The sequence below is a fragment of the Ctenopharyngodon idella genome, chromosome 13 (assembly GCF_019924925.1).
Source record: "Ctenopharyngodon idella isolate HZGC_01 chromosome 13, HZGC01, whole genome shotgun sequence".
NCBI lineage: Eukaryota > Metazoa > Chordata > Actinopteri > Cypriniformes > Xenocyprididae > Ctenopharyngodon > Ctenopharyngodon idella.
This window is the reverse complement of record NC_067232.1, coordinates 2,289,431-2,311,098: the sequence shown is the minus strand read 5'-3', so window position 1 is coordinate 2,311,098 and position 21,668 is coordinate 2,289,431. Positions and strand designations below refer to the sequence as shown.

At 35.6% G+C, this 21,668-nt stretch overlaps 1 protein-coding gene across 1 annotated transcript in view; it reads right to left on the bottom strand.

Moving 5' to 3' along the window:
• LOC127524754 (rho GTPase-activating protein 24-like) overlaps positions 1–21,668 on the bottom strand; it is a 124,412-nt gene that overhangs the window by 94,355 nt on the left and 8,389 nt on the right. Inside the window, exon 2 of the mRNA XM_051916596.1 lies at positions 9,132–9,341. Within this exon, the coding sequence (XP_051772556.1) occupies positions 9,132–9,320 (189 nt within the window). The 5' untranslated portion in view covers positions 9,321–9,341. The remainder of the gene's footprint in view (positions 1–9,131; positions 9,342–21,668) is intronic.

Sequence of the window (21,668 nt, the reverse complement as noted above, 5' to 3'; positions counted from 1 at the left end):
AAAGTGTTTCAGGGTGTGTTCACGCATTGTTTGGTTCAATTAAAATAAATTCTGGTGCGATTGCTTTGTTAGTGTGGTTCATTCGAGTAAGTGGTGCGCACCAAACACGCTTCCAAATGAACTCTGGTGCAATATGAACGCAACATGGACCAAAGATACACTATATTGCCAAAAGTATTGGGACACCCCTCCAAATCATTAAATTCAGGCATTCCTATCACTTCCATGGCCACAGGTGTATACAATCAAGCACCTAGGCATGCAGACTGCTTCTACAAACATTTGTGAAAGAATGGGTCGCTCTCAGGAGCTCAGTCAATTCAAGCATGGTACCGTGATATTGCACAGGTGGCAACCTAAGTCCATTCGTGAAATTTCCTCACTACTAAATATTCCACGGTCAACTGTTAGTGGTATCATAAAGTGGAAGCAATTGGGAACAGCAACTCAGCCACGAAGTGGTAGGCCACGTAAAATCACGCCGCCACTGGCTCTAGAGCAGTGGAGACGTGTTCTCTGGAGTGACGAATCACGCTTCTCTGTCTAGCAATCCAATGGACGAGTCTGGGTTTGGTGGTTGCCAGGAGAACAGTACTTGCCTGACTGCATTGTGCCAAGTGTAAAGTTTGGTGGAGGGGGGATTATGGTGTGGGGTTGTTTTTCAGGGGTTGGGCTTGGCCGCTTAGTTCCAGTGAAAGGAACTCTTAATGCTTCAGCATACCAAGACATTTTGGACAATTTTATGCTCCCAACTTTGTGGGAACAGTTTGGGGATGGCCCCTTCCTGTTCCAACATGACTGTGCACCAGTGCACAAAGCAAGGTCCATAAAGACATTGATGTGCGAGTTTGGTGTGGAGGAACTTGACTGGCCTACACAGAGTCCTGACCTCAACCCGACAGAACACCTTTGGGATGAATTAGAGCGGAGACTGCGAGCCAGGCCTTCTCGCCAACATCACTGCCTGACCTCACAAATGCACTTTTAGAAGAATGGTCAAAAATTCCCATAAACACACTCCTAAACCTTGTGGAAAGCCTTCCCAGAAGAGTTGAAGCTGTTATAGCTGCAAAGGGTGGGCCAACTCCATATTAAACCCTACGGATTAAGAATGGGATGTCATTAAAGTTCATGTGCACATAAAGGCAGGCGTCCCAAAACTTTTGGCAATATAGTGTATCTACACAAACCAAAAACAAGACATGATTTCACAAGATGCGACCCTAAAAGGGCAGAATGCTTAGGCACACCTGTTATTTCTCATCATAGAAGCTATGTTGCCCATTAAAGTTTGGTAAATTCGTCAAAACCCATGGTAAAAATACCACCATATGTACATGCATACAACAAGCGTACTTAGCACACAACATTGTTTATAGATGTTCTGTCGCAAAATATACATTATAAATGCTGTTTAATCAGTTTGTAACCTTATCCTTATGGCTTTTGGTTTTGTAGCTTTAATTTTTAGTGTTAAAAATGACAGTGTGAACACTAAGCAAACTATAACTAAATGTATTCGGACCAAAAGAACCAAAAGAACCGAACTACAAGTGTGAACACACCCTTAGAGTAAAACTGCTGATCAATCCATATTTAATGGTGAAGCATTATGAGTCACAATATCGATTAGCAAAAATAATGATCCATGACCTTACCCACATTCACATCAAAAAACTGCTACAAGTACATAGCTCAGCAAAAAAGAAAGCAAATTCCCTTCTGATTTTGCTCAAAGTTAATGGCTCGTCCCTGTATAAACTAATATTTCAGGTGTCTATACACCCTCCTTTTATACCTAAGATTAATATTAGCTGACACTGCCTGTTCTCTTTAAACATCCCTTGTGAACAGATTATTGTCTCCATTGTTTTTCATCCTGCTTTGTAACTAATTCCCCCGACTTCATTTAGTGAGCACTGAAAGATGCGCCGCTCCCCAAATGGCCTCTGATGTCTCTTAGTACAGTAAAACAGGAAGTACAAGAGGAAACAGTGGCTCAGCAGGTCATTTAGGACACATCAGCAAAAAAGCTCATGAAGACAGGCGCTGTTGTGCATATAATCAGGGATTTGATTGCACATTGAATACTTGTGTGCTCAAGACAAGTTTAGCACTGTAGGGTATAGTTAAAGGTAGGGTAGGTAATTTTGGAGAGGTTAGCATAAGATCCCACCCTCCCTTCAGAGCGCTCTCCAAAGCCACGCCTCCTTCAAAACACATGAACGTGCACAGCCAGAGCAGAGTCTGCAAAGCGTCACGAAAGATGGAGTTACATTACCTTGTCTCAAAGCACATAACATTACAGTAATAATTAACGTACACAACTAAAGAGCTCTGACTTGTACCACCTGACTGCTGCAGATTCAATCAGCGTTGATAGTGCTGCCATAAAAACGCATAATTCTGAGTCCAAGAACGTGAACCACTCCGAGCAGAACATCACGGGTCGCCATCTCATAATTACGCCATGTTTGCCACTGATTATATGAACATTTTGTGGTCTTGAGACTTCCACAAAAGGATGTGAAGAGAGTTTCAACCAGTATAACAAAAAATATTTATGAAAAACATTATACCTTATCTTTAATATGACTACTTTTACACTGGGGTAGAAATAAATCTCACATAAATACTTGTTAATAAGTTTGAAGGACAAAAATAAAGTAAAGTAAAGTAAAGTAAAGTAAAGTAAAAGTAAAAGTAAAATAAAATAAAATAAAATAAAATAATAAAAAAAATAAAAAAAATATTTTGCCAGATATGCAACAAAATTCCTTTTTATAAAAAATAAATATAAAATATAAACAAATATCAAACATTAATACAATAAATTTTCATGATTTTTTTTTTTTTTTTTGCAAGAACTGAATGATTAAAAATAACAAATAAAAACATATTTTTGGCAGATAATATAAAAATAATGAGTGAAGAGGATTACTGAATCAAAAAACATTAATTATTAAAATTAACCAAATATACTATTACATTTTGTCACATTTGCCACCAAATTTTTCATGACGAAGGCAAAAATAAGTAATGAAAAAATTATTTTTTTTATAAATTCCTACTAATTTAATGGTCTGTGTTTTATATCAGACAAAAGTCCCAAAAATAAAATAAAAATAGATTAAAAATAAAGTAAAATAAAAATAGATTTAAAAATAAAATAAAAAATAGATTTAAAAATAAAAGTAAATATAGATTTAAAATAAAAAAAATAAAATAAAAAAAAAATAATTACATTTTGGCAGATTTATTTTAAGAGTTTCACCGATCCTAAGCAGCATTCCGACCCCAGTGTCATCACAACATGTCCAATTATTCTACTTCCAGCTGAATTACAATGATTATGCAAACCATACAGCTGGACAAAACCCTTTATGAACATCTATCTGTACTTGAGTGTGTAAAATGAATCCACATGCGTTGGTTCCCTGCCCACTAGTGCCCCTCTCTGCATGCCAGTAGATGACCTCTGACCCTTCCAGTAGCTGCAATGTGCATTCCGAACGTGACAGACGCACACGACCCCAGACTGTTGCGAAGAACCCCGCATGCCTAACTTCACGCTGTTGACGCAAGTGTACAAAGATCTTCTCTATTTCAACTTAAATAACTATATATGGCAAGAAACAGGCACGCACTACAAGAATATGATCCTGTCACCGTGTGTGTGTGTGTGTGTGTGTGTGTGTGTGTGTGTGTGTGTGTGTGTCACGAGGCCACGTCTCCTTGGGCAACATTAGGGGGCAGATGTTCATGCACCGGAATGAGAGACAGCAATTAAGCTAATGAGGCAGGTAACTAATGGAGCCATCGCTTTGAATGAAGATGCCAATTAATAGCCACTTTAATGATAGTGCTTCATCACCTCTTGTGGCTATGTTGCATTGTGGGACGTCTTAATTACACTTCACTTCCCTCTTCAACTACAAACAGATGATTTTTGAGATTTATTCTGACAAAATCTGTGGTCTTGGATGCATGATATAACTTTGGTATCATGACGGGGGTTTTTTCTCGTTCTTTTTTTGGTTCCGAAGGTGTTGCCGGTGCATCTTTTCTGTTTGCTGCATGACAGTTCGGGGAGATTATGGGCTCTGTGCAAATAGCACAAACAGTCTCCGTGTGCCCTACTTACAGACAAGTTTTCCATCTCTAAAACAAACTCAGCTGGTTGTTTGTGCTGTGGAGAAAATAAAAGTAACATGGAGCATGTTGTAGGTGAGATAGTTGTGATTAATTCACTTGTCTTTGGTTCCCTGGTCACCTTCATTTGTGGAAAAGAGAGAAATACACAGGATCTAAATATACCATTTGTGTTTTCCTTAAAAGGGCCATATCAAGAAAAACAGCTCTTTGGAAATAATTACTGTAACATTCATAACACTCTCTACCCAGTTGACTTTCAGGGTCAACTTCTTTTAATAAAATTTATATAAAGTAATTTCAGGTGAAATCTGTATAGCACTGAAACAGAAATCTTTGTCTTTACTGTCACTTTTGCAGCCATGATGAGTAAACATATTAATTTCTTTAAAAAACGAGCGAGAAAAATCACTGTCCCCAAACTTTTGAATGGTAGTGTAAGCATATTAGCTTATGACCGCCCATGTTTACATATCATACCTATAGAGTATTCACCAACTAGGCCACCCAGTCTTAAAGGTAACAAAAACCGCCAGAGAGAACTAAATTATGACTGTTTTCAGTGTAAGAAACTTTGACTAACATTATAAGTAGACTTCGGAGGGAAAAATAGCATTCTCCACTTCTCACACATTATAGGTGGACACAAGCCCTTGAAAATATACATCTGTGTTCACTTCACTGAGAGGTCTTGTATTGTCTTCCCTGGCAGGCTCCATAATATTCCACGTTTTGAAGTGCATAAGGGATCCCATTCATAAAACAGAGCAGAACAACAGATACATTGTGGGCTGACGGTTGTTCTTTCCCTTTGCCGTCTAGCTTTTTCTGAAAGCCTAACCTTCGGTGTGTCGGCAGAGACAGAATATATTTGGAAGGGTTAGGCTAAATCTTGGCCAATGAAAATCACATGCTGTAATGCTTAAGAATATGTGTTTAAATGGTATTCAACTTGTTTGTGATACATACTTTCAGTCGTTCAATGTCATGTTTTTTCTGGGTTTTTTTAGATGACAAGAAATATGCTGAAATATGCCAAAAGACTTTCTTTGTGAATTTCAAAAAGAGGTTCACCATGGAAAGACAGACTGATTTTTTTTTAGGAACTTTCAATCTTTTAAGTGTCATTTTTCTTGCTATCTTAGAAAGACATGCTCGGAGAAGCAAAGAACGAGCAAGGTCTTATAAGGCAAATCTGTTGTTACACTTCTTACATAAAAACTTTTTACCGACTTTCACAAAATGACTGCATTTATAAGATCAAAAGCAGCCCTGACTTTAAAAGTTTGCGCATACTCAAATTATTTGTAGGCTTTGAAGCCACAGATATCAAGCAGGATCATTTTCCTTACTGTTTGATTTTGTCAATAAGCTGCACTGAAGCAAAGCTGGTTCTTGTGAAAGCAACCAAAAGACTAAATATAATCATTTAAAAATAGTCTAATGCAGAAGTTAGATGACTACACTGTTTCAGTGTTACAGGCCTTTGTGTTTTCTTCCTGTTTCACATTACATTTTAAAGAGCTATCTTGGGAAACACTTTTTGCATTATAAGCATTTTCAAAGCAATATAATACAAACGGTAATCCATGTCTTTTCAGAAATAATTTTAAACACTTTTAAAAAATAAATGCATTATAAAACATAATAAAAACCCATAAAAGTGACAGACAGACCGACAGACCGACAGACAGACAGACAGACAGACAGACAGACAGACAGACAGACAGACAGACAGACAGATACATAGAACGATAGATTGAACGATAGACAGACAGACAGACAGACAGATAGATAGACAGATAGATAGATAGATAGATAGATAGATAGATAGATAGATAGATAGAACAACAGATAGATACATAGAACGACAGATAGACTGAGCGATCGATAGATAGATTGAACGATCGATAGATAGATTGAACAATCGATAGATCGATAGACAGACAGATAGATAGATAGATAGATAGAACGATAGATAGAACGATAGATAGATACAGACAGACCGACAAAGACAGACAGAAAGACAAATAGATAGATAAATAGACAGATAGACAGATAGAGTGAACGATAGACAGACAGATAGACCAGATAGATAGATAGATAGATAGATAGATGATAGAACGATAGATAGAACGATAGATAGAACGATAGATAGACAGACAGACCAACAAAGACATAGATAGATAGATTGAACGATAGATAGATTGAACGATAGATAGATTGAATGACAGACAGACAGACAGACAGACAGATAGATAGATAGATAGACTGACAGGCCGACAGACAGACAGACAGACAGATAGATAGATAGATAGATAGATAGATAGATAGATAGATAGATAGATAGATAGAAACTGGACGCAGAAATTTAAGAAAGCCTGTTTTGTTAAACAGGAAACAATTGTGTGTTTCTCATTAGACGGGTGCAGAATACATAGCAGATCTTCTTCTCTCCCTCAGCATGAAGACAGTCAAAACATGATTTGACTTCTGTCTGGTGTGGTGTCAGTGGTTTTCTCTGTGAAACTGCAAGCCGTTGCCATAGAGACCTCTGAGACCAGCACTCGTGCATGGAACTATTTTGACTATTTCTGTGCATATGTAAGAATTTATGGCAATGATTAAACAATATGCAAAGAAAAAACAAAAGCTGCTCTTTCATGGTTGAATGTCTGGTTATTGTGTCAACAACAGCCTGTCATAACAGTCACTGACTCATGTCTGCCTTTCCATTCGCTCTTCAAATACTCAGCAGAGCCTCTAAGAAAAAAAAAGATCAAAAGCATGAGTATGTCCTCAGTTTTTATGTTTTGATCAGGTCATCAGAGGTCTTATGAACCAGTTTTGTACACAGTCCATCTCTAGGCACATGGGTTTGATTTATGATTCACATTAATGCACTTGCTTTGTCATGGCAAAGCAAGTCTGAGCTCACATGACCTCCTATTGTTTTCTCCCTCATACACACGTGTGCAAAGATGTAAACACTGACACACAATGCATGCTCCAAAGCACTAGTCCAAACATAGTGGGGATTAACCCATAGAAAACCCATGAATGAGAATCAATCATTAATTCAACTTGTTTGACAGAAATATTTGTACACTTGACCCACAAAACACTTTAGGGACTTTGAATGGCAGCTTATTTACAATGAAATGTCCTATAAATAGATTATGGACAAACAAGTTCATTCACACAAAACTCAATTCACAGAAACTCAGCTTCCACTAAACAGAAATAAATCAAATGCTTCATAAAAATGGCTCTAAAACATATTACAGAGGGATTTTTTTATTATAATATTTACTATATAATATTATAAAAATAAATATCATAATGAAAATATTTTAATAATAAATGAAATATCATTATTATACCAAATATATAATATTAATTATATTATTAAATCATTTATTTATTTATTATATTTACTTTATAATATTATAAATTTATAAATTAAATATTATTAGAAAATTAGAATATAGAAAAAAGTAAATATTAGAAAATGTTTACTTTATGAAAGTTTAAAGTAAATATGACAAATGTGAAAGTAAATATGATGATAAATAAACCCCACCTTAGAATATTTATACTAAAGTAAAGTATTATTAACACTAAAGTTTATTAAATTAAATATAATGCAGATATTATAATCATAAAGCAAATATGATGACTATAAAAAAAATATAATAATAATAATAATAATAATAATAATTAATTATTGGGATTTATTTATAGTCATTATATTATAGTTATTATCAAATGTTTACTTTATACAATTGCAAAATATAAATATATCATTATATTATGATAAATGTAAATCTAAATATTATGATAAATCCATTGGCAAATTCTTTATACCACAATAAAATATTAAAAATACCAAAGTTTATTAAAGTAAATATTATAATGAATATATTATCATTTTAAAGCATACAGTACATGATTACCATGTTAAAGAGTTATTATATTTGCTTCATAATATTCATAATATTATAACAATATACATAATAATACTATTAGAACATTACAGTAAATATTATAAAGTATTATGATACTTAAATGTTATATTGAATTATTTATTAGAATATTTACTTGTAATACTGCACTATTTGTTAAAAAAAAAAAAAAAACATGGGCAAAAATGTCATTGCAAGGTTTATTTTCAAAAGAACTACTCAAGTAGAACACACATTAGTATTTTGATAAAAGACTTTCTCATATTTGTGTAAATATTTGCCAGTGGATTCTAGAAGAGCTTCACAGCATCTATCCTTTCTTAAGTATTTTAACAACCTCAAATATGCCCGTCTGAAGAACTTCAAAGACTCTCGTTTCCTTTAAAAGCGTATTCAGTGTCCTTTGATAGTTTTGTCAACGAAACCCTGAATGAAGATGCTGCCTACCCTTGAAATCCAATATCGGACTGCTGAGGAAACCTGCGACAAGCTCTACCAGAGCATTAAACATGAAAATTAAAGCTGAACATGGAACTTCAAAGTTATAGAGGAGACAAACTTTAAAACGCAGACGTGAAGTTATAAATCTTTAATATTCCTGTGGGCAAAGAGCCTGTCTTTCTCTCTGTCAAGGCACAAGACGGGACAGTTTGAAGAGAGATTTATGGAACCTTCTCAAATTCCCGCCTGATTCCACAGTAAACACTTTTGTCCACCTACTCAAAACCAGCTGCATGACCTCGAGGATAAAAATCTCCATTGTTGGATGAGGAACCGTGACAAGTCATCATTCAGGAGAGGTTGATGAGAGGTAAAAAGCAGGTCACTCTTTCTTCACCTCTCTTGTTTGGGTCTTGGCATGAGATTTGAACTTGGAGAATGTCGCAATATTTGCGTGTGAATGAACTGGCTAAAATGTGTAGAGTGTAAACAATGTAATGTGCACATCTGCGTGTGTTTTTATGTAAAGATGTGTCCTGTCAACTTTGAGCTAAAGAGAAAGAAATTTCTCACCAAAGCCTTGGTCTCATCCTCGTCCTTGTAGTAGTGTAGCTGGTCTCCTCGGAGGACGAACCAACGCGTGTGCCAGGTCTTCACGAAACCTCCTTGCTTCCGGAGCCAACCGCGTCGGAGAACGTCCTGCCTGGCTGATCCGCGGCCATGCTGAGGGCTGTTGCTCGCGCTGCCAGCCTGCTCTTCCATGACCAAACCGACAGACCTTCCCTGTACCAGAGACAGAAGGCAAGATGGGTTCGTTTTAGCATATGATACAAATAAAAGCGTGATAAAAGTCACATGACTAACATCTCAGGCAGGTATTCTGGTATTAATACAAAGAAGGACAGTATCGTTGCCCTGCTATGCATTTGCATTTGTCAAGATAAGCAAATACTCACAAAACATTAGTTTGTTTTCCAAGGAATTGCTCATTTATGGCAGACATTATATGTTTGTTCAGATATAAGGGATATAAAAAATTTCAGATATTAAAATTCAATGGCATGAACATTGTTGACTTCAGCGAAATTCAGTGACTAGAGGTCCTTAACATACTTAAAGTCTCTGAGAAGTCTCTACTTGCAGTACTTTTAGTTATGTTTGTCTATATATATATATATATACACACACCTCACAGATAATTTTTTATAGCTTGTCAAATTTGCCCCTATTTGGGTGTGTCCTTTTAAATGCAAATGAGCTGTTGCTCCTGGCCCCCTTTCCAAAAGAGGGAGGAGCTTTAACAGCTCGTGCTTCGCATTCTCAACAACAAAAAAACTGGAGAATCTCACGCAGACAAAATGTCAGAAATTGAATATATAATCAGTAATATCTTTATAATACAGTAAAGTATTATTAAAACTAAAGTATATTAAAGTAAATATAATAAAGTAAATATTATAATTATAAAAAAATATTACTAGAATAAGAAAATATCCTAATAATAATAAAAAATAATAATTGAGATGCATTTATTATATTTAATTAATATAATATTTATGCATTTGGCAGATGCTTTTATCCAAAGCAAGTTACAACATTATACATAGCAAATATTATTAGAAAATTAAAGTGAATATTATATTATACTCAACACAGCTGCATTTATTTGATCAAAAATACAGTAAAATGGTTAATTTGTGTAATAATATTACAATTATTAAAATAACTGCTTTCTATTTTAATAAATCTTAAAATGTAACCTATTCTTCCACTGTAAAAAAAATAATTGCCGGTTTAACTTAAAAAAAGTAAGGTACTGTACCTGGTTGTCTTAAAATTTTGAGTTCATTGAAATTAAAAATTTGAGTTAATACAATGAAGGTGTTTGATTTAATCAACAGAAACTCAAAATATTATGTTATCTGAACTAATAATTATCTAAGTTGAAAAAAAATGTATGATATGTATGTATGTATTTCAGTGTGTGATAAATTGTTTTCAGGATTCTTTGATGAATAGAAAGTTCAAAAGAACAGCATTTATTTGAAACAGAAATCTTTTGTAAAATAATAAATGTCTTTACTGTCATATGACCAATTTAATGCATCCTTGTTGAATAAAAGTAAAATAAAAAAAATCTTACTGACTCTTTTGAATGGTAGTGTATGTGCAAAAATAAATAAATAAAAGTTAATAAAAATAATATTTTTAAATATAATTGTTTTAAATAAATAGTAACAAAAAAAAATGTTATAAATAATAAAAAATAAATATTGTGTGAGGGATTCTGATGGACTTACTCATTGATATAGAATATCAACCTTTTTATCAAAAAGGTATGTTGACATGTTCATATTGGCTTAAAGGATTAGTTCACTTTCAAATGAAAATTAGCCCAAGCTTTACTCACCCTCAAGCCATCCTTGGTGAATATGACAATTCTTTCTGATGAACACAATCTGAGAAATATTACGTAAAGTAAGCTTTTTGAACTGCAAGAGTTTTACACTTTCTTCATAAGTAAAATACAGAAGGCGGGAAATAGATATTTTACTTCATAACTTGTTAAATATTGATATTTTTTTACACAAATGCATTGCTTCGCTTCAGAAGCAATGCATTTGTGCAATGCATGTGGATGGTATCGTTCACTGCCATTATAAAGCTCGGATGCGTCAGGATATTTATTAATATATCTCAGATTGTGTTCATCAGAAAGAAGAAAGTCATATACACCTAGAATGGCTTGAGGGTGAGTAAAGCTTGGGGTAATTTTCATTTGAAAGTGAACTAATCCTTTAATGTAGAATCTAGGTATTCCAGCTCACCCCTCTATTTAACCTTTTTAGCCAATCATTTATGTCACAGTCTGACTTCTGACCCCACTGGCTTTATGTTATGACCTACTGACATTAACTTTCACAATGATAACAAGATCTTTGCAAGTCTTTGCTTTATGAGTTCATGTAGCGATGGAAATAATCAAAAGCTCAGCAAATCTGAGTTCAGCAGGAAGGAAGTGACCTCCAGTGCACTTTTAACCGATCTCCTCCACCACTCACTCACTCTTCTTGCTCTTCTCTCTCACCTTCCCAAAAGAAAACCCATATGCTGTTAGCAGTTGGAATAAGACTGTGCCTTTTCATGAGTCTACGAGATCACCAGACCTTCCCACAACAACATTCTGCTCAAGAGATTAAAATCGGTGCCGCACACAGAGCCAGGGGACGTCTTCCAGGAACAAAGCATTAAAAATTCAACATCTAAACAGTTGCTGCTTTTGCTGGGAGCTGGAATTATAAGTGCGTACTGTATCTGTCCAACACAAGTGCTTCAGCAAAGGGAGACAAGTCTGGGAATCACATATCTGCAAAACAGGGCAGTCGGCCAAACACCTGACGTTCATTTAAGTGACTGTCTGACAACCAGACATGAAGGCATGAAATCATAAAAGGGTGTTTTATGTGAGTGTTTATGATTTTAAATGAAATCTTTCAGAGAAGGAGGGGCGGAAGGTGCTGCCAAGCTAGAATCTTCATGTTTGTGCCCATCGAGATATCACTATCATGTCACGGCCATCAGTGTAGATTTGTTACTCGCTTGCTGCATTAGCACATGTGTGATGCTTGCCGTTTATGTGTGTGCTAGTGTGTGCGGGAAACCTTTTCCTTTGAGTAAGTCTGCTTTTTCTCCCATTTAAATCAAAGTGGCACAGGACTTTAAACTGAGGAAACATTCATCACATTTGGTCTTTTCCTCAGTATGACCAGAGTCTGTCTTCAGCTTCCAAATCTCTTATGCGTTGTTGTTGTTGTACCAAACACAAATGTTCCTATCTACCTAGAAAGCATTTTAAGTGTTGTATTTGCACTTTTAACTATTCAAAACATTACACAGTAAAGTCGTGCTGAACAAGACAAAACATGCAAAACAATCTGCAGGATTGTCTAGAATTGGTTTACAGTAAACGTGATAAAAATGTGTTAAAGTACTGAAAAAAATGTAGAAACAATTTTCATTTAGAAATTGCTAATTTAATTAAAAACTAACAATTTCACCCAATATTTACATGTAAGTTTTGTTTTTCAGAGTATCAAAACATTAGCTTAGCAACATGCTAACATTAGAATCAATTCTGTGTGTGTTACATAAGAAACTACAGTATAGATGTGGAGCACATATATATATATATATATATATATATATATATATATATATATACACACTTTGGAGTGAAAAAAAAAAAATTCTTACTAACCCCAAACATTTGAACAGTAGCTAAGCTTAGCAACATGTAAATGTTAGATTCAGAATCAATATACTAACTAGTGGAGTCATAATCTTCACTATGTCTTTCATAACCCTGAGAAGATTACTTCTGAATGTATTATCTGATTTTGAGGTGAACATGCTCTATCTGCTGAAAAACCGCTATGCATCATGCAGAGAAAAATAGATAACACATGCAAAGGGGGGAAAAAAAGGGGGGTAACAGAAGTAATCCTCTTGTTCGTGTCACATTTAGAGGTCAAGGCTTATTTTCTCTTGCTCTCAGCCTCATTAATGATTCAGACAGTGGCAGAGCCAGAACATGTTGAGCCCCAGACAGGATTTTGAAATACCGCCCCTGCATCTAATTTCCTCAAACAGCTTTGGAAATGAACTCAGATGATGGTGTTTCTCAATGCTGATGGCACCGGAGACCCACAAATGGTTCAAATAGGGACATGCACACACTGTTTTTCTTCAGCAGGAAGCTGAAATGGTCTACGTTTCACTACTTAACAACTGTTAGTAAGCAATTCATAGGTTTATATCCCAGAAATCATTGCTCTGTTTGTTCATTCTTAAAACTATAAAAAGGGGTTTTTGAAGCAAAGCCATAAAAGAACCATTCTGGGTTGATAAAAGAACTACTTACTGAACAGTTTAAAAACAAACAAACAAACAAACAAAAAACGTTTTATTCTTAGTGTGAAGAACTTATTAAAAACCTAAATGATCTTTTGTCCAGAGGAAAGGATCGATGTTAAAGATTCTTCATGGATTCATAGATGCCAATAAAAACATTTAAAGGGGACCTATTATGCAAAATTCACCTTTATAAGGTGTTTGAACATCGATGTGTGTCAACAACGAGCCTATAATGGTAAAAATCCACCCACTCCTTTTTTATAATCCCCATAAACCATAAACAGTCTCTTTAAACGCACAGTTCCAGACTTCACCCTACTCTTAAAAGTAGAGGGAAACCCCGCCCATGATTGCTGACGATCTGCCCTATTAGCATAGATCCGCCATGAGAGAGCTGCAGCAGTCCACCATTTCTGTTTACTCGCTGTAGCAGCTGGAGATGTACAATGTCTGCGCCAAAAACATTACAAATGTTCTGTTATTGGATGTACCACCGAACATAAGAGTCTCCATAGATTCCCGGCATCTGAGCCACTGAGTACACTGTGGTTGAATTTCATTAATGAATAAAATGCGCCGAAGAAAGTCGGTAAAGTGTTATATATTTGCACAGATCATTTTATGCCGATGTGACGATTTGTGTTACTACTCAGATTTTGCTACCTCCCATTAAAACAGTAGGTAGCACAATGCAAATATAGTGTCGGTAGCACAATCTGATAGGTAGCATTATTCGTCAGAACACCAGACTGGGTCAGTTCAATGCTGCACAAAAGATTAACATGCATGCTAGTCGATGAGTTGAATAAGCTTAACTCCACAACAACTACATAAATTTATCTACTAACCATTCAGAAATGTTCAGATGCGTTCTAAAAGTTGTAACTTCTGAATACTGTAACTGACAATTTCTGACATTTTGTCTGCGTGAGATTCTCCAGTTTTGTTGTTGTTGAGTATCCGAAGACCGAGCTGTTAAAGCTCCGCCCTCTTCTAGAAAGGAGGCCGGGAGCAGCAGCTCATTTGCATTTAAAGGGACACACACAAAAACGACGTGTGGGAACATCTTGTGAAAAGGGGCATAATAGGTCCCCTTTAAGAGAATTTTAAAGTGCCTTTATTTTGCTTTTCCGAATATCACCTTTCATGCAGTGTGTAATATAGCTGATTGTGAAAGGTCTGCAAAGTTTTAAAGATCAAAAGACAAATAAAGTTATTGTCTCCTAAAAGAAAGACTCGAAAACTGCCGAAACGAGTCGTCAGATATTCCAGTCTCACTTCCTGTAAACCTACGTAACAATGTAAAAAATTAGCATAATGGCAGCCTATGGCCTTCATTGGCTGCCTGTGAACAACGTCTACTTTGACCCACCCTCAAACACTGTAGTTGGAGCTGAGGCCTGGAAGAGTTTGGTTCGTGTTGTCGACATGTCGAGAATACTCCTTTTAGAGCTGCAAATCCACTTTGCATGTATTTCAAAAGGATGAGGACTCGTGCTGGAATTGATACGGAAAAACCGACGCCATTGTTCGTATCACTGTTTATCAAGAGCTGAGGAAGCCTCAGGAGCTGGAATTCACATATGGTAATGGCCGTTTCATTTCTGACAGGCTGTAAGTGGTAGACCAATCACAACAGACTGGGCCAAACTGACCAATCAGAGCAGAGTAGGCTCTCTGAAAGAAGACGTTTAGAGAGACTGAATCTTAGAATGAACAGTTTTCAGACTCTGTAAATCTATTGTAGGAGGCCTTCAAAACAAAATTAGGAACCTTTAAAATAGCATAATAGGGGCACTTTAAGAGTCTTGGCATAAAATTGGCATAAATTAGAATGGATTCTAGTTTTTTAGTTGTATTTTGTGTAAAGTTATCTTGTGAGAAAGTAGCTGGACCATAAAGTTATAATGCTGTATAGTGATGTCTCCAGAAGTAAAAGTAATTTCACAGTGAGAAAAGCAGAACTGCCACGTTATCATATGCACAGAGGTGGCGGTGTGTGTGGGTTACGATGAACTCCAGATGTGCTGCCTTAGCAGTCTGCTCGACTACCGTCATCTGCTTAGCAAGTGTAGGGCTGTAGAGCGGAGAGAGACCCTGCTGATGGCTCTGCCATCACACACACATACATATAAACACACTAAAGCTCTGTTGGAATCGTATATAGTCACACTACTCCTATTATTTCTGCAGCACTCAGTATGTAAACTATGAGCAGTATGCAAATTTTCTATATGCATGGAATATCCAGGTGACACTACATTTGCCAAAGTAAACAGCACACAACTTGAGCACACATTGCTTGGAATACTGTATGCCAGAGTGTAATGTACAATTGACAATTGACTTTCCATTTCCAAAAGTATTATCAGTCACAATTTTTTTTCTTGAATTATTATCTAATGTGACTGCCAAGAGTTTAGGTCAACATGAACTCAAAATTTACCGTATTTATTTCCATAATGCATGTTTTTCATTTGTGTGCATTATTCCAAAAACAACACATTGGGAATACGTGCCTGTGGTGACATTTCAGCAAAATGATATTACGCTGCTTCTTGCACGTTTTGTGACATTTGTAACTCAAGTTACTTGTAATATATTACCCCCAAAACTGCATACAACCTACACTTAATCGTATCCTTAATCTAACTGATAGAGTAAACCAAAGCAAATGTGAGATAACATATTTACTGAATCAATCATCCCATTTTAGTTTGCTTCTTCAAGTTTTTGAGCTGTTTTATCGGGACTCATGTTTCATAGGACTCTTACCCAGGCATTTCGGATTGCAAGTGCGATTCTGTTCCAGGTGAGCTACCGAGCAAGTTTACTACATCAGAAAAAAAAAATGTACATATGGAGGTGGTTATGTGATGCAAATGTCAAAATGTATTAGAATTGCAGTGCTGCTGTGAATTGTGTGTACTATAGGTACGCTTTTGGAGTTTTGCGAAAAATGTGTGTAGAAGAAAGAACGCATTTCCAATGAGCCTTAGGTTGTCCAAAAAAAAGTGTTTTTGTAATAATTAATCAAAATGATATAACTGACTACCAAATATCAACAGCTATTTACGCATTGATTTAGCAAACTCTCACTTCATTATCTGAGCATGTATCAAACTGCCAAAGTCACGTGATTTCAGTAAACGAGGCCTCGTTACGCCATAAGTGTTTCGAAACGTTTCGAAATTTCAATGGTTCACGTGACTTTGGCAGTTTGATACATGCTCCGAACCACTGATTCGAAACAAAAGATTCGTAAAGCTTTGAAGCTTCATGAAGCAGTGTTTTGAAATCGCCCATCACTAGAAATTGTTGAATAAAGTCGTTATTTCGTTTTTTTTGGTGCACAAAAAGTATTCTCGTCACTTCATAATATTATGGTTGTACCACTGTAGTCAACTGTTGAACTGTTTTAAATATGTCTTTAGTAGCTTTCTGGGCATTTGAAAGTGTTAATTATCTTGCTGTCAATGGAGGCCTCACTGATTTTATCAAAAATATCTTAATTTGTGTTCTGAAGATGAACGAAGGTCTTACGGGTGTGGAACGACATGAGGGTGAGTAATTAATGACAGAATTTTCATTTTTGGGTGAACTAACCCATTAAAAAAATGCTCAATAAACATGTTTATTTCCATGATGATATCTGCATGATGCCTATCATAGGAAACATGCAATGTAATGAGGTAATGTGACAACAATGTAGCTATAGTTTGAAAAGTCTTATGATTGTACAATGTTTTACATACTATTTTCTTTTTTAAATGCAGAATTTCATTCCGAACACAAATACATACATAACCAACGATTTTTGTTACCTGCCTCCTATACAATAGGCCCAGTCTATATAGATGCCATTTATTGGTGGGTCTGAAGACTTTCTTACAATATTGTTTTTGAGATTTGACTTTTCTAATGCACCTGGTTTGAATGAGACTATGAATACAGCACAGCATGCAGCGCAGAAGAGTAAAACTCTGTCACTATGCCAAGTCTATGGCTCTGTGATATATTAGTGCTGTCTGCTGTCTGTGTGGGGCGTCACTGAAGTTTCCTATCTATAAACTCCTCTCTGAAGACCCAACAGCTGCGACAGGGATGCTGGGAACACTCAAAACATCAAACACAGACTCCACAATACCACAATAATCAGAGACAAAAAAAATCTATTACATATTACAGAAACAACTTTTTATCCCTCTCTCAATAAAAAATAACGGCCTGGAATGGATGTGCTGGAGATGCCAAACATAATTAAAAAAATATTTGATTCTTGTTCTTATTAGTGGTGCTTGGTGAATAATCACCTAGCAACCATCCAGAACACCCTAGAAACCGCATAACAACATCCCGGCAACCACTCACAACACACTAGCCACTTTGCAGTGAGTTTAGCTTGCGTAAACACCACTCACATTTTCCACAGAAAATGTAAAATATAGTTTTCTGTTTGCTTTGTACAAAAGCAACATGATGAAAAGCCTACATAACACATCCTCATGTGTGTAATCATGGAAACATACACAATAGAGAAGTGAATGAAATCTGATGTTTCTGCCAGTCGAGCAACACTCCATTTTGGGGTTTGCATAATTTCCTTTTGTACAATTTAGTAAAGTCCTTCTCTTTTCCTCAATTATCATGTCAAACAACTGATGAGGCTAATAGGATAACAAGATAATAGAGGAGGTGACAAGATGGGCATCAAGTGGGGCGCGTGTCTATGTGTGAATGAGTGTGTGTGTGTGTGTGTGTGTACTTATGTGGGTGGATGATTGGTTTTCTGATGACGGAGACAGACGTGTCCTCCCGCACAGCCTCTCTGTCTGGCATAAAGGAGTTTATTGATGAGCTTCATGAATTAAATATCCCCTGCAGTCTGCTGAATAGAAGTGCATTATTAATACTATTTTTTTGTCAGATCTCCAGTTTTTTCTAGTTTAAAAATTCAAAATAAGCAAAACAATGATGAATAGATATGAATTCATAAGGAATATATATATGTACCATATCTGTACCATATACTGTATTTATTTTATCATTATCAGCCAATATATACACAATATGGACTAATATCCCCTATTTTTAAATTTAGATGACCACTACCATCCTCTAGTGCTCACTAAGATGTGTAAAAGGTACATTTATTATATGTAAACCATGCATTTTATTTAAAAACATTGTTAAATTTTAAAATGTTTTTCATAATGTACATTATAATGTGATGCCTAAATTAACTAATTGTCAAAAGTACGCCTTTGGTGCTACTGAAATTTTGAAAATGTGATGCTTTGAGCACTGTTGAGCAGATTCGTAATCACCTCTGATTGGTCACTGTGTTCATGCACTCATCAGATATGTCTGTAATTGGCTTCAATGATCAGGACATATCCGATGAGCGCGTCAAGACAATGGCCAATCAGAGGTGTTCACGAATCCGCTCAACCGCACTCAGAGTCACATTTTTAAAATTTCAGTACCGATTGGTAAGTCAGTACTTTTGACAACTCTACTAAAGAGCATGCAGGTTCAGTAAACAAGCTATCAAAAAAATTGTCCCTGTTAACTGCATTTTATAGTTTCCTATATATATATATATATATATATATATATATATATATATATATATATATTATATATAAAATCTTCTCCCTTATACCACTCTGATACAGCAGTCTATGGCTGTTTGTTTATTTCTTTAATTTACAATTCTGGAATCCTACACTGAATATCTCACGCTCTTTGACCTTGGGACTGTGTACATGTTTGTCTGTGTCTGCTGTGAGAATATGAGAACAATGTCTATTAACAGGAACATGCATAGAAGAAAATCTCCAGAGGGAACCAAATCCCATGCTGATGGAAAGGAGAAGATGGTTAGATAATCTCTCACAAGACTCTGGCTCTGAAGGCTCTGACCACAACAAACTGATCTCCAACCTAATGAAAATTCATAGTTCGTTTAACAGTGTTATTTGTAGTTAAGACTATACACGAAAACCAAACAATAGGTAAAAACCAATGGCTCCAAATTAACAAGATTACATATGGTTACTTTACAACAAACTGGTATTTTTTTATGAAAACAGTAGCGTAAATACAAAAAATCCCTTACTTCCCTAAATGATTATAATTATTTAGCAGGAATCTACAACATTTCCACCAAAATAGCATTTCACTAGTTCAAGTAGTATGCGTATCTGGCGTGCTGTCCGAGAAGAGGGCTCCAAGCTCGGTATTTTGGCCAGAACCCAGAGTACTCTCCCCATATTTCTGGTTAGGAAAGTAACCAGGCAAGTGTGAGGAGACGGATGCTGAGGTGGTGGAGGGATGCTGAAAACTGTAGAGAAACATAGGTGAGTCGATTGCGTATATATATATATATATATTAGGGGTGCAACGGTTCAAATTACTCACGGTTCGGTATGTTTTAGGGTCAGGTTTCGGTACGGTTCGGTATATGCTATGTTCAGGGCAAAAAGGACTACTGTCAAATAAAAATAAAGAAAATAAGAAAAAATCATCAAACTACAAGCAACAGCATAAATCAATACAATAGAGAAAAGATTCAAATAAAATAAACAGTGCTTTTCAGGTTTTTCAGGTATCTAACAGTAGTTTTCAGGTACAGAAAATTAATAAAATAATCAAATATAAAATAACACTGCATATTATCTTAACTGTATAAATTAAATAAAGATTAATCATTATTTTGTTACAAAAGCTATTCACTCAAGAGCAGTGAGTGATTTCTTTGTCATTTGTTGTTTGATTTAACATTAAAAACACAGAAAGCAGGAATATTAGGCTTCTTTCCCTCTAAGACATAATGCACGATACTGTTACACATGCGTTGTCTTTTTTCGACTGTTATACGTTCACTCAAGACATGACGACTATGTTTGTTAGGATACTTGCCAGACAGCATGTTGACATCATTTTTGTGTGAATCTCATTTTCTCATTTTCAACAATCAAGAATGAAAGTTTAGCTTATTTTTTCAAAGAGACATTGACGCTTTTTTCATCTGAGTCTGACTTTTGTTAAACAACCAATGAAGAAAACGAAGTATGGCAGGTGTACAGTACTGCAAGTACCTTCAAATAAAAGCATTTGCTAAAACATGACTTAGATTAACAATGACGTTCTATGACCAGAACAACTGTGTTTTTGCTAATAAATAAAATCTCCTCACTGTTCTCTGCAGAAACTGCAGCGTGACTGTGAAAGTGTAACATTAACATGCAGATCCAGTCATTCACTGCGGTGAATCTTCAGCCAGTGACTGCACACAATTTATTAATCGCTCCTGATCAATCTCAGAGAACAAATAAACATTTTAAGCCATCCATTTAGAACAAGTAAACAATGGACATTTACTCACAGCAAAAACCACTGGCTTTCATTACAGTGGACAGGAAAGTTCATATGTGTATGTCTGCCAACATCAATCAATGAAGAACACAAAGATATCAGCATTATGTTCTGATCTGTGGTATTATGTCTAATAGAGGCTTTGACATTTATATCAATGCTTGGCTAGTGTTCCCTGGCATACGGATGAAGAAAACATCCTGTGCAGTTTTCTGTAATAGACATCTCAATAAGATATAACGGATTACTTGACAAGAATTTTCCTGCAAGAACTTGGAAACTAAAGCAGACAGACTAGTTTCCACTGATGATGTCAGGTAAATAGTTTGTGATTTTAATCCCATCTGAAATTGCATATAAGAAAAACTGATGAAGCCAATTACCTGTTGTTTTGAGGCTAACTTGGGCATCCTGTGACAAATCTAATCCTGCCTGGACAACAATCTCTTTGATTCTCTTCATTTATTTTGACTTCTTTTGAAACTAAAGGTAATTTTCATGTGTTTGAATCTTCTGACTATGGTACATGTTCTTTAATATCTTTGCTAACATTTTGAGTAAAATATCAGTTTGGCATTCAAGATATTAAGCCGGATGTTTTTATTTATTTGTCTAGCTATAAATATTTCAACTTTAATTAACTTGCTCAGCAAGATCCTCTTAAAGACATCACAATGACAGTGAAAACTACCTGTTAGTGTTGTCAGAAGTACCGTCTTCAGTACCAAGTCGATACTGAAATTTTAAAAATATGACATTTTGAGCGCTGTTGAATGGATTTGTAAACACCTCTGATTGGCCATTGTGTTCACACGC